General features: G+C 47.5%; 1 protein-coding gene across 1 annotated transcript; it reads right to left on the reverse strand.

The window, feature by feature from the left end:
• Positions 1 to 331: 331 nt before the first annotated feature.
• On the reverse strand, positions 332 to 7,098 carry FAM124B (family with sequence similarity 124 member B). The gene is made up of 3 exons (XM_058811850.1): positions 7,045 to 7,098; positions 4,823 to 6,109; positions 332 to 3,326 (listed from the first exon to the last, which is right to left on the reverse strand). Exons 2-3 carry the CDS (start codon positions 5,540 to 5,542, stop codon positions 2,436 to 2,438), a joined length of 1,611 nt encoding a protein of 536 aa, XP_058667833.1. The 5' UTR covers positions 5,543 to 6,109; positions 7,045 to 7,098; the 3' UTR covers positions 332 to 2,435.
• Positions 7,099 to 14,118: the final 7,020 nt, after the last annotated feature.

Here is a 14,118-nt window from a genome sequence, read left to right on the forward strand (position 1 = left end):
CCCACTGTCCCCCAAAAAGCACACACCTCAAAATTAGAATCTCAGTTACAGGGTGTTAATCAATGCTGCCCACCTTGCTGTCCATCAAAGGAATCAGCAGCTCAGCACCCACAGCACCACGACCCCAATGGTGACAGCTAGGTCACAGCCATTCCCACCCGAGTCCCTTATACCAAGCTCAACACACCAAAGGTAAAAATCCCACTGCATTTCCCTTCATCCAGTGTTGTGATGTTGTCATTATACTGCAAGAGCTCTATTGCCATTACATTGCAAGGGCTCCATATTGCTAGAGTTTCATACCTCCTTGATGTTTTCTGCAGGCAGCTCCTCCAGGCACTGAATCCAGTTCCTCACAACCAACCAATCCACTCTTTTATAACACTCTTCTTTATTGGCTACAGCTGTGGCCTGTTAACATCAGGCCTGCTCCAATCCTTAATAACTGGCTCAGCTGCAACTCTTTAGGGGGTAAGATTACATTCTATACCACCTTTATTTCTTATTTTCTATCCCCCTACATTGTGATACATGATCCTCTCAGCATAACTTGTCCAACTCCCTCCTCAGTTTCCCACCAAGGCTGTTTTCCCCTGTGTGCTTTGCTGGGACAGCACAGGGGATGGGCAGCCCTGGCTGAGCTCGCTGCCAGCCCCACACACCTCAGGCACCCATTCTCCCTGCCTCCTTATCAGGAAGCTCCTCTCTCTCAGGGTGCTTGGGACACTGATCTCCAGCACACCCTACCAAGCCGTGCTCCTTGTTAGACTTTTTTTTAAATCCTGGAAGAAATGGCACAGTGTGCAAGGAAGTATAAAATAGAGGTTGCAGAGATACGAACACTCTGGAAAATGGGAACCTTTGCCTTCCACTACTGAGTCTGTCCATGGAGAAATGTGCCCTCTGACCCAACACACCCTGCACACCTGCCTGTGTAACACTGAATTTGTACTGGATATATCCTGTGCTTAAAATACACAGATTTTACATGCTCACTGTTAGAAGCAGTATTTTCAGAGCCATTTTCCTTTGATTCAAGGCCCTTTTCCATGATCTCTTACAGGCAAGGTGAAACTTGTCCCATTTTTTTTCCCAATGATGAAGAATTTCCCCCAGGCTAGATACTGACCTTCTGCCTCTTTCTTTTACGTAAAATAAGATTATGCTAAATAGTCACACTCAAGTACCTTGGCATGGGAGAATAGAGAGAAGGCCATGAAATCTCTCTTTAAAGCTGTTTCTCCCAGGAATCCCACTTCTGCCTTGATTCCCAGTTCATGATTATCCCATCCATAATTGTGAAAACCTGGGGGATGTTTGTAAGTGTCCAGTGAATGAAATGTCCTGTTCTGTAGGTTTTGGTCCTCAAATTGAAGGGTTCATGAGCATTACTTGGCAGGGCAGAACCAGCTAGAAGGGCCCAGAGCAGGGACTTCCCTATATCCCCTCCAGAATTCAGATATATTTAAGGGAGAAAATACCTTTTTGTGGTACTGTTTGGAAGGTAAGTATCCCCAGGTGGGGCTCTTCTTTGAATAATTTCATTCCTCCTTCATATTCTTCCCATCTCTTTCCCGCTGAGATTTATTTAATCCTACTTGAGAAAGCAAACTGATCAAGATGGGAGTTATTTCAGCATCTGTTGATGCTGAATCATGACTTCATTTCTCCCATCCTTTTTACTCTTGAGGATTTAGCAATTCCCTCCAAGACTCTCAACTTCTCTTGTCTTCTGTTAATTAAAAACCAGCTAAGATTGCCTGCTAATTGCACACTGGTTTAACAAAGCCTGGCCTGTTGCTGTGTTTATTTTAAGTGTCAAATGAATAGGCAGCAGCAGGTTTTACTGGCACTTCTCTTCAAGTGTGTGGTTTTTGCATGTACTGTGCTGAGCTGGGAAAAAGGTCTCAATAGAAATATTTCAAAGAATATTCTTATGTTTCAAATCTTGCATAAAACTGACAACACGCATAGATTTTAAATACCAACAAAGGAAAACCAGCATGACCACCTGTGACCATGCCACGACCTTGTTCCAGTTTGTCCTAGCAAGGGATTGTGAGTTCCCACAGCTGAGGACATCCAGCTGCTTGGGCAGCTCAGCCAAGCTGCACCTTCAAAACCCATCTGAAGACATCACTAATTTTTAGCATCTTAGAACAGCTGTAGGAGTCACATGGCTTATTCCTATTCATTGCACAACATACTCCTCACCTATTGCGCATTAAAAAACCAAACCAAAACATCAGCTTTCTGTAAATACAGTGTTATTTTTGCCTGCAGCCTCCTTAGCATCTCTCCATGGAAATTCAGTGTCTGCCTCAGTGACCCCTAGTGGGATGTCACAGCGACAGAGCAGCAGCAGTCACAGCACTTCCCAAAGCGCTCCGCTGTCCTTTGCCAAGCACGAGTCCATCAGGCGCGTTTCGTTTCGGTCATATATAGAATTCCTGCTCCTCGTCCGCTGCTGGCGGTGCCGGTGCTGGCGGGGGGCAGCCCGGAGCTCCGTGCGCGGCTCTGTCCCTGCAGCCCGGGGCTCTGTCCGGCCGGGCCGGGGCTCCGTGCGCGGCTCTGTCCCTGCAGCCCGGGGCTCTGTCCGGCCGGGCCGGGGCTCCGTGCGCGGCTCTGTCCGGCCGGGCCGGGGCTCCGTGCGCGGCTCTGTCCCTGCAGCTCGGGGCTCCGTGCGCGGTCCCGTCGCTCCGGGCCGGGGCTCCGTGCGGGGCTCTGTCCTTGCAGCTCGGGGCTCTGTCCGGCCGGGCCGGGGCTCCGTGCGGGGCTCTGTCCCTGCAGCTCGGGGCTCTGTCCGGCCGGGCCGGGGCTCCGTGCGCGGTCCCGTCGCTCCGGGCCGGGGCTCGCAGGGCCGGGCCGGGCAGGGCATTGCCGGTGCCGGCTCCCGGGTCTGTCAGCGGCCGGAGGCTGCTCCGCAGGGCCCCGGGGAACAGGCTCAGCGGGCAGCGGCCGCTCTCAGGGCTCGGCACGGCCAGCCCGGTGTCCACGTCGGTCTCGGCTCCCCGCGGCGCCCGGCCCGCCCGCCCGCGCAGCCACAGCGCTGCCCAGCCCTGCTGCGGGGCGGCCACACCGGGGGCAGAGCGCAGGGGCCTCTGGAGGGCACTGCCCGCCCGCTCGGAGCCCAGGGATGCTTCACCTGGGGCACATTCGGTTTTACCCTTCGGAGCTGTGACCTCCCGGCTCCTCCGCCCACGATCGCCCTGTTTTACAGCGAGAGGGGCTGGCACACTGTCCCGCGGGATTCTTCCACTGCCTGTGTTACCATGCTGCTGGGAAAGCCCGGTGTTTGTCTCGAGGGTCCTGGAGCTGCTTTGAACCTGTTGAAAATGAAAGAGAAGCCGGTTATCACACATTTCTACCTTAACTAATGATGATGCTCTCTTCCAGCCTCGCTGTGCTGGGGTCACCTGCAGCCTGAGTCAGTCACCGGGGGAACTCCCTGCCGAAGGAGGCTGTGGGTACAAAAAATCCACATGCACTCCAGGGAAACCTCGATAAACACTGGGAAAGGACAGCCACCGCCAGTTACAACAAGGGGCTTCAGGGGGAGTGACAACTCCATGTGGAGTCTGTGAGCAGAGCCTGGGATTTAGTTTGGGGTATGGCAGGAGGTCAGGCCAGGGGGTAAATGCAGATGCTCAAAAGAAAGATTTACAGTATGGGCTGAAGAGTTGCAGAGTAAAGCACTGGGCTGTCAGCCTGCTGTCTGGAGCTTGGACACAAGATACATCCTCGAGTTCAAGTGGATTACACCTTCCTTTGCAAGGAGCACAGTACAGCATGGTCACAGCCCCAAAAAAGCTCCCAAATTTCCTGCCAGTGAATTCGTGTACATCTGTCAGCTCAAAGATCTTGTATCTATAGCAGGAAGAGCCACAAAGTAATTTAGGAAGGGACCTCTGGAGGTCACCTGGCCCAGTTCCCTGCTCCAGGTAGGACCAACTTCAAAGCTATATGAAGATACCCAGGGCCTTGACCACTCCAAGAGGGTGAAAACCACTTTATAAATTGATATTGAATGAGGCAGCAAGGGCTGCCCTAAGATTAGTGTTCAGAGCAGCACAAAAATAGGCTGAACCAAGTAATTAACTTTAGCAGAGAACTTCTGGGAGGAAAAAGGTCAAACAATTTAAAATCCAAATTACAAGAAAAATAACCAGAGGTGGGAGGGGTTATTAGAATGGAAAGAAATCCAAACTTCCATTCTACTCACATATGTAATCCTCACTACATATGATCTCAGCACAGACTCTGTCTTTTTCTTTCTTTTTTTTTTTTTTTTTTTTTAATTTGTATTCATATAACCTCTGGACTGCACACTTCAAAAGAAAGGCAGAGATTTCCTAGAACACATCTCCTTGCCACTTTTGCCCGACTGCAACTCACTTGTGAGCTCACAACCTTAATTGCAGGCAGTGCTCTATCAACATTACACTTACAAAACTTCTGGTTTTGGATGCCAAAAATCTACTTTGAAAAACATTTATACAGCAATGACTTATCAGAAAAAGATTAGGTTGCTACAATCATTTTTTGAGGCAGAGGAGGGAAGATGTTAAGCTAGTATGCCCTAGAAAACATCAATAATCTGCATTTCAGGGAAGCAGTAATGATGTTAATTTAACTGTATAAAAACATTGCAAGGATCAGTGCTTATATTTATCAACAGCATCGCAGCACCGGCAGACACCGATTACTGCATTCACAAATCCAAAACAAAATGAACATGAACAAACAAAATCGTTATTTCCATTTTGAACCAGTCCTGCTTCCCTTGTAAACAAGTGGATAAAAGAGCCCCACAGACACATACCTTGAGCAGAATTGTGTTTCCTTCATAGTCCTGCGTTTGCCACCTGGTGCTGCTGATGGGCACGCAGGGGTTGGGCAGGAGGGGCACCAGCTGCCCGATCTCCTGCACCTTGAACTGCAGGGCCGCCGACTCGGGGGGCTCGGCCGTCACCCCGATGGGCAGCTGCTTCAGGCACAGCTGCACGGCCGCGTGTGGGCCGGAGTGCAGCACAAACACACACAGGGTGCCCTTCTGCACGCTGCCTTCCCTCCGCAGGATCAGCTCGTACAGCCTCACCGCGTCCTCGAAGTTGTCGAAGCTGCAGTGCAGGGTGACGCGCAGGATCTCGGGGCCGCGGCGCACCCGCCTGATGCCCCACACGGGCAGCTGCTCCTCCAGCCCGTAGAATTCCTGCTGGGACGGGGCACAGCGGGAACTGGCAAACTGGGCACGCTGGCAGCGCCAGGGAGGGCGCTGGAACTGCTCGTGCACCTGGAAGATCCGCTCTTCTCCCAAGTCCTCGTGCAGGAAAAGGAGGATGGAGATCCCAGGAAAGCTGCAGCTCCTCCTGCGGTATCTCTCGTAGTATCTCAGCGGAGGAACTCGCTCTGACACCAGGAAAAGGCGAATGTCCAGGCAGAGCCACTCCAGAAGCCTATCCAGAGTTTGCTGCAGAGGGATTGAACGTCCCAAATGGGTGAGGAGATGCACGGTCATCAGAGACTCTGCTCCATCATCCATTGCAAACACTCCGGGCAAAAAATCAAACCAGACAAATTGGTGCCTTCCTTTTACTCTGCCTCGGGAGCACAAGGGTGTACTCTGAGCCTTGGAGAGAATGAGCCTGGACTCCCACAGGCTTTGCAGTAAGCAGATGAAACACGTGGGTGAGCACAGTGTGCCCCAGAGGGGCCAGGTGCAGGGTGACAAGGCTTTAAGCGAGCGGTCCCAGGTCACATCCCAGCGGAGCTCGGCTCAAGGCTCACTCCTAGCTCTGGGCACTGAGTACCTGCCACCCAAGTGTCCAGGAGCAGCACTGCATCCTCCTACCGTTCACAACACAGGACAGCAGAGTCTCCAGCAGCGATTTCCCAGGGTGAGGTGATGCTCACTTGTCTCCCGGCAGTGGAAGTGGCCGCTCCGGACCCAGCCCAGTCCCACCGCGGCAATCACTGCCTTTTGCAAAGCCCATGTGGCACTCATGGCTGAAACGCTCAGCAAATTTCCTTGTAGTCGGCAGGCTGGCTCTGGCTCATTGTAAAAAGCCTGTGATCTCTGAGTCCCACCCTTCTGGGGCACACAGATAAGCTGTTCTTTGAAAACAAGGAAGGAAAACAAAATAACAAAAGAAAAAACCCAACCGTGTGAACATAACAGATAACAATAAGGGCAGATATAAATCAGGAAAGAGGAGCTTTGGGAAAAAGCCTTGATTCCCAGTTACAACCTTCACAACACAGGTAACTTCCTGCCTAACTGGAAACCAGGTCCTGGGTTACTGTACATAGCCCATAAAAGCTGGGCACCAGGCTTCCCATTCTCAGTGCCCTCTTTACTTCTTTTTCCCCCTTTAGTGTTTTTTTTCCCTGAGATACCCATGTAATCAGCAGCCTTAATCCAAGTCCAAGGGGTTTTTTTTTCTTGCTCCTTGGGTTTACATATTGGTAATTAGCTTACTGCATAAGCTACAATAGGATTGCTGAAAATACACTGCTTTCCAGCTCTCTTCTAGTGTGAACAATAAATCACACTGTCCTTTCATCCCCCTATTTGCCAGCCCAGCAGCAGCACAATACAGGTCAGGCCAAACCCACTTCCTGTGCAGAGCTGCCCCCACTGTAGCCAGTATTTAAATCAAACCTGGGGCCTCTGGTGATCTGTGCAGGCCCATCTAATTAAGGGCAGCACATCTCTCTCTGCTGACGTGCCAACTTCCCTCCAAACAGCCAAGCACACAAAGCACTGGTTCACTGTTAAGAAATCCCAGCATCAATAAGTCTGTTATTCAAAATTCTGAAAATTCAGAACTATTTTTTTTTAATATGACCCTAACTTTATATTCAACTAAGTAAAATCTCCAAGGTCTAAAGGTATAAGCAACAGTGCCTTGGTTTGCTTTAGGGAGATCTCTCCCACTGGTAGAAACACACATTCATGCTTTAAAAGCTACACTGACACCTATGTACAATAAAAATTAAAAAAGACTGTCTAGAAAATGAGGAAAAAGATTCTTTTGCACCCACCTGCAACACTTCAAGCAAGTAACTGCTGTTGGGAGGGAGACAAAAACAAAATCCAGCCTTCAGACAATTGCAGGAAGAGAGTGAAGAGTGCAAGTGCTGAAAACATTAAAATGCTCTAGATGAGCTCTGAACAACACAATTCACTAAAATATGGAAAAGGAAATGATTCATCAACTCCTTGCTACAGGGCAGGGGCAGGCAGTCATCTGCCTTCCTGCCTGTGAAGAACAGGGGAATTTGCCTGTACAGGAAAACACTGAAACACAAAAAACCCCTGAAGAAAGTCAATTCATCAGGCCTTGGGTTGTTGCTGGAAGCAGCTCCTGTGAGCAGGGTCCCCCATTCCCAGCCCAGGTGAAGATCCTTGGGCTGCTACAGCCCCACAGCCCCCTCTCTGGGAGCAGGACCCCCAGTCCTGCCCTGCAAGCTGCTCCCACTCAGGGCACTGAGGAGGAGCAAGGCTCTCCTGGTGCAGAGCCATCACTGCTGCTGGCAGCTCTCAGCCCCAGCCCTGCTCCAGCCTGCTGGGTAAAATCTGGTGGGCAGCTGCAGCTCTGGGGTGAAGGTGACAGAAGATGAGAATTCTTGCAGAGCAGATGGAGAGCAAGGGCTGGTTAGGGAATGATGCAGAAACCTCGGCCCTCTCCAGCTCCTGCTGTGGCCAGGGGGAGCCAAATTGTTTTCCAGATGGGTAGGTGCCTCCCACAGAGGCTGCTGAAGGCATGCAGCATCTCTCCTGTTTTTGCAGCAGCCAAAAACCTGAGCCTTACTCACAAAAAGGGCCAAATCCTGAATCCTCCACCATGTGTTTCTGCTGTGCTTGCAGGGGTGACACACGGAAACAATCTCAGTTCTGAAATGAAGCTGTCTGGAGAACAGTTTTAGGGCTGGTTCTCAGCTCCCCAGCAGCTCTGGGTCAGGAGCACCCACCAGTCCTCCTGCAAGGAGCATGGGAGTGAAGCTCAGCCTTTGTTTGACCCTGTTCCTCAGAGGAGGGCAGCCCCACCACCCAGCTGAACCTTCCTGTTCTCGTCCCCTTGCTCTGACTACTCAATATCCTTCGGGAAGGGCCCAAACCAGGCTCCTCAGCCTCGGACAAGGGTATCCTCATGCCCTCCCTTTGTGTCCAATGTAGTGCCCCCAAGCCTTGGGATAAAGCCTGGGTGCAAAGGCCCTCCCTGCTGCAGCTGCTGAGCTAAGAGCTTCATCCACTGCTAGGCTCAGGGGAACAGGGATGGCTGCCACCAGAACAGTGCTGGCTTTTGCTGGGTCATCTAAGAAAAGCAAAGTGCTGATTTCACTCTGATCCTGAATGGAATGAGTCCTTGCCTTCCTCTCTGCCTCCCCTTCCCCCAGCTTCCCAGTCTGGCCGCCAAAGGGAAAAGCACATTTTTCACAGTGACCTACTGAACACGCCAAGAAAGATCTCTTCAAGAGATCAGAAAAATAGCAGTTCAATGGTATGTGAAAAGTGGCTTTGCTGAGGGGAGGAGGGGTGAACAATTCTGATATGGGACTCAAAAAAATCAGGGCCCCATTCCCACCTGGCAGTGACTGGTAACACAGCAGAACATAGAGGAAGCTGTGGGGCACTCCAGCTGTGTGTAAGAGCAGGACAAATATGAACTGGCACTAATGCACACACTGGTAAGCCCCGCACAAATTAAAGTCCAAACATAAACAACTAATAAACACTTTATGGTATGAAACCTCAGAGAATACTGCCTGCTGGAAGTCTAAAATTCTACAGTGGAAAGGCTTTTAATTAATTTAATTAAAAATTCCTTTTCATAATCAATTCCTGAGTTGTGTTTAGTCCTCTGCACTGTTCCAAAGGGCAAAGAGCTCTTTGCTCCAGCTGACACCACCAACACTGATGATGCATCACAGGATTTAATAAGTTCAGAGCAACATCTGTAAGGAAGGTACTTTACAAAGATTATTGGAACGTAATTAACTGGAGAGAGACTGAGTATGTATTACCTAAGCACCTCGGGAGAAGGCCTCATTAAATACATGACTCAGGCTTCCTAATTTCTTTTAAAAACTTTTTTTGTTTTACACCAATCTCAAGCTCTGCTTATAACAAGCACAAAACTACTAAATTAACCTGTAGGTGACAGTTATACACAGCATACACAGTACTGAGATAAAAATCAAGATTAAGGCCTTACTTGAATACAAAAGTCTTTTCAGAGGTTGTCTCTGGCTTCAAACCCTGTAACTCCAATCCATCACCACTTTGGAGGAACTAAAGACCCAATGACCAAAAGACCAAACACCATCTAACTACTGCATTTATTTAAGTAGCCTTCTTTCCCAAGCTGTTCTTATTTCTTCTTTTTAGCCAGCTATCAGAAAGTAGTGATCCAGCAAGGGTCTGTCAGCAGGTGATGCAGGGACAAGGGCAAGGCTGAAAGCAGCACTGAGACACAGAGGTGAGCTTCCCAGTACTAACAAATGTGCTGCAGAAAGGCACTGCATGGCCTTGGCTGGTTGTCATACTCAACTCACCAGGTTATGTGTCCTCAGCCAGTTACAGGGCACCTGCAGATGGCACCATTTTAACTCAGTTTTCAGTTTGTCTAAAATACTTTTTTAAAAAGCCGAGACACTCCGTGCACCCAAAACAAGACCCACTAAACGTAATGAGCCAATTGGAGGTTATAGCAGGATCAAGTATTTGTAACAAAGATCAGGGGAGGGGCCAGGTTGGAAGGGACCTCCATGGGGCATCTGGTCCAACCTCCCTCCCTGGGCATCAGTTTCTGCCATTGCCTCTTGTCCTATTGCTTCACACACAGAGCACAGCCTGGTCCATTCTCTTGACACCCTCCCTTCAGTCCCTTATAGACATTGATTTGATCCCCTCTCAGCCTTCCTGAGACTGAACGAGCCCAACTCTCTCAGCTTTTCCTGTGGTGTCCTGACTTTGAAGAGCCAGCATTTAGCACTGACCCAAGATGGCATCTCCAGGATCCCTCTGCCACATCCCCAGTGTCACACTCCCACAGGTCAGAGTGGGACAAGGGGGAGGTCAGCTTGCTACATGTGAATTTATGTGCCCAGCTCCAGGGACTTGTTTCTGAAAGATTTAATGTTAATTAAAAATCTTCCAGCAAAAGAACACCGGCAGATCTGAACAAACCCAAGACTTGCAGGGCCCAGCGAAGTGTTTGTTTAACCAGCTCACATTTGGCATTGTGGAAGGGCACTCAGAGCAGGATTCTTGGAAGGCCAGCAGCAGCCCGGGTGTGACTGCTCCCTGCCGAGTGCTAATAAGAGCCAGTCCCCAGGAGGTGCTGACCCCGCCAGCCAGGCCAGCTCCAGCTCAAGGAACAACACAGACCCACGCACTGTGAAGGCTTCTAATTACTCCCTTTCCTGAAGACAGCCTTCCTGAGATACAGAATAATACACCCAAACTTCTAATTAAAAGAGCCTTGGCCTGGATCCCACATTATTCTGGAATTGCAGATTTGCATAATTAAGTTGATACCAAATGCTGTGACAGACAAGCTGCAGGAGATTATTAGCCTCATCTTTAACAGAATTTCAAAAGAAGCAAGATCCAAACAGCCAACAAATATTAGCAGAAGTAGCTCTTAAGGTCTAGGAAACTCAGGCATTACTGGGATTTGGGGCATGTTCTGGTAACTTTGCAAAGGAAAATCTGCACATGAACTCCAAAGCCATTGTAAAGCACCACCAGGCTCTAATGTAGCATCACTCTGAGGCTCCGGGACTTCTTATTGTGAATTTTTCCTCCCAAAACCAGGACTGCTAAAATGAACTCTATTCATAAACAGAGGCTGGAAGTTGCACTTTCTGGTGGATCCCCATTTTCTCCCTCCAGTTTTACTCAGGCAAACAGGAGCTCTCCAGACAATTTCCTTGTCCTGACTACAGCTAGTCCAGGTCAGCAGTTCCAGGACTGGGGAGGTGAATCAGGCCTTTCCCTCCTGGGCAGCAATTTGGTTCTTGCTTTAGGACAAGCAGCTGCTGAGAGCAGGCAGACTGTCAGACTGGCTCCAGACCCAGGCAGATATTGATGTGAGGTATTAAATTAATATTAAATGCAGTTTGGGGGCACTATCGACAAACACTTCCCTGCACAGCAAAGGACAGAAAAGTGGGTGAACTATTGTCCTGTACCTTTATCCAGCTTTCAGCTGGATATGTAAGTTCTGCATTTTACAGTCTTTTCAAATGAACATTCCAGAGGACAGGGGAACCATTAAACTCACACTTCAAACTGAGCACAGCCGTTATTGCATTTACTGTCCAAGCTATCAAAATGCGAGTTTCAACAGAAATTCGCCTTTGTCCCAGACACACACAAGATTATGCCTGCTGTGCACATTATTTAGTCCAGTTCTAGGCTGTCAAAGCAACCCTTGCTCTACAGGGCTCTGTGGAAGGGGGAGCTCAGGATCAGAGTGCAGCTCCCCCTACGCACCCCGAGGAACAAAGCAGAGCCACAGGGTTGGATTGAGCTACAGAGGTTCTGACCAGTTTTGGACATGCAGAGGCCACAAGTAGTTCCAGTTTTTGGTACTTCTGAAAAGATTGGAACCCCATCTCTGTGCAAGCTTGTCCCAACTCTGCATTATGAAATACTGTATTACCATATGTATATACATGTAAGTGCCACCCATCAGGTACTACACAATTTGATTGCAATACATGTGAATAAAAACACTTCACCCACTCAGCATATTCAGTGCAAAGTTTCTGTTCCACTGCGTGAGGGAAAGTAAATCTGACACCAGTGGCTGATTCTAAATGAGCAGCAGCAAGTGGAACAAATTGTGTTGCGTTGGAAGCTTCAGGGTCAACAGAGCAAAGTTGGTCTTTGGAAAACAGGAAAGACATTGCATTCAGGAGTAGTTTAACATCACAGACTTAGTCTGCTTGGCATTCATTTATTCTGTGAATTGCCAGTGGGGAATTTGTCTGGATTAATTCCAGGTGACACAAAGAGTAAACCAAAGCTGTAAAGGTAGTGAACATGGAAAAGAACAAGAATTGCACCAGGGATCCATAGGATCAATCACCTTTGTTATGACAGTAAATGAGGAATACTCTAAATCCCTTTAAATAAGCTCATGTACAAGGACAGTACATGCCTACACATCTTCAAACAGCTACAAAACTCAAATCCTACTTTTAATTTAAAAAATTCCAAAGAATTAAACTCCATGTTTATTAAGTCTTGTTACTGCTTTCAGCTGCACATTAATGCAAAGAAAACAAACATTAATAATTGCACTCACACATGTAACTACAATCCTACTAATGAAATTTTAACAAAATTACAAAGAAGCTTTAAGTAGAAATTAAGAAGGAACTGAAATTAGATAAGGCTTAGCAGAATTCTACTATAGATTGTAAATGAAATCCCACTAAGATACAAACATGTAAACATTAAACTCACCTTAAGCACATCTTAGTGATGTCTTCTTGTCTCTTACTGGAACTTTCACATTCTCCATTTTTCAATCCTCTACCTCATGTTCAATGGTAAAGGGCATATTTTTGAAATCTGACTTCAGCAGAAGTCTCTTCCTGAACAGTGTCTTCAAAACTCTATTAAAATGGAAACTATGCTCTTAATACTTTTTACTGAAAACAGCCATCACCACCTGCTGTTCTTCTGGCAAACACTCTTGCCCACACAGCTTTTAAAAAGACACTCTTCAACACCTAATTATACAGTCATTCACACAACATTCAGCCTCCCAAAAGCCACCAGAAGTAGCAAACTTCAGCTGATGTACAACAGAAGTACAGAGGCAACGCACAGGACAAAGACCTCCTGTCCCAAATCACAACACACACATCTCTGTAAACTTCACAGGGAAAAGGACTTGAACCCGTTCCTCCCTGCAAAGCACATGGGAAAACATTAACATGCAATATCACAACATTGATGCTAATAAAGAGTCAGTTATACATTAAATAAAACCTTCATATCGGTACATGAAAGAGTGATTTACATTTTGAGGAAGATGTTTCTGATGACTAAACAAAATCAAAAGCGCAGATCAGCTCGCTGTGTTTAGTACTGTTGTACTGGCTAAACAATGACCACATCTCTACTGAAGAATTGCATACCCGGTGCAGACAGAGGTGTTTTAGTAACAGCCAGCAAACACCTTTCCAATAGGGCCAAGGGCCCAGCTGTTTTCGTTTGGGGCTAAATTCCTGATGGACAAGGCAAGAAAGTTCTTCAGCCACCACCTCCTTCTGCTGATTCAAAAACTACTCTGTGTGTGTGTAGGTGTGATGGGGGTGTGCAGTAAACTTAAAGCTTCATAAAAAAAGCTTCCAAACAGTCAAGCTAAAATATCATCCTAATTCCAGTCCCTCTCTTTAGAAGAAATATGCTACTCTTGAACAACAGCCAGGACTTGTACTTAACAGGCTGGAGAGGGGTAAAATTGTGGACACATTGCGAAAAACACCCTCCAGTCACACTGAAATGTTGCACCAGCACCATGCACTTGTTTAGCACAGCCCATCAAGAACTGCTCTGGCAGATGCTCTACAACCAACATTTTCATTTTGCTTCATTTCCAGCTCTTCATATTGGAAAGCCCATCCCAACTATATTTATCAAGATCTATGGGTGAAAGTAATGTGAACCAAGCCAAAAAATACTGTTTTGAATTAAAGTAGAAGAATAGTTATGGCTGGGAAAGCACAGAATATGTGCATTGGAATGTCAGAAATATGGTTTAATAAAAGCTGCAGTACAATGCACACTCAAAAATTTCTAACTGTGAGAAGAATGATGCCACCAAACTCCTATTTTTAATCTATTTTGCAGCATACTGTCAAGAAGAAAAAAAGTTTTAGGGTAAGAACTAAAAATTTCATTACAGTAACAGTTTTTTATTGCATGTTTAAAATGCATTTTTAAAAACAAATAGTGCACGCTGGCTTCACTTTAATCTCCTGAAATATGCATTTATGATGGGAAGCCCTGGGGCTACAGCTCCATCTATGATGTTTATTAACAAAATACAATCCCAGTACATCCCCAGGGGACAGTATTTAGTTCCAAAGATT

This window comes from Ammospiza caudacuta, chromosome 11, assembly GCF_027887145.1.
Source record: "Ammospiza caudacuta isolate bAmmCau1 chromosome 11, bAmmCau1.pri, whole genome shotgun sequence".
NCBI lineage: Eukaryota > Metazoa > Chordata > Aves > Passeriformes > Passerellidae > Ammospiza > Ammospiza caudacuta.

Bases quoted from the DNA above. Each gene is read 5' to 3' on its own strand.
- FAM124B (XM_058811850.1), bottom strand. From the start codon at position 5,542: ATGGATGATGGAGCAGAGTCTCTGATGACCGTGCATCTCCTCACCCAT. The intron at 3,327-4,822 runs GTATGTGTCTGT...CATTTTCAACAG, and splicing joins GAAACACAATTCTGCTCAAG to GTTCAAAGCAGCTCCAGGAC.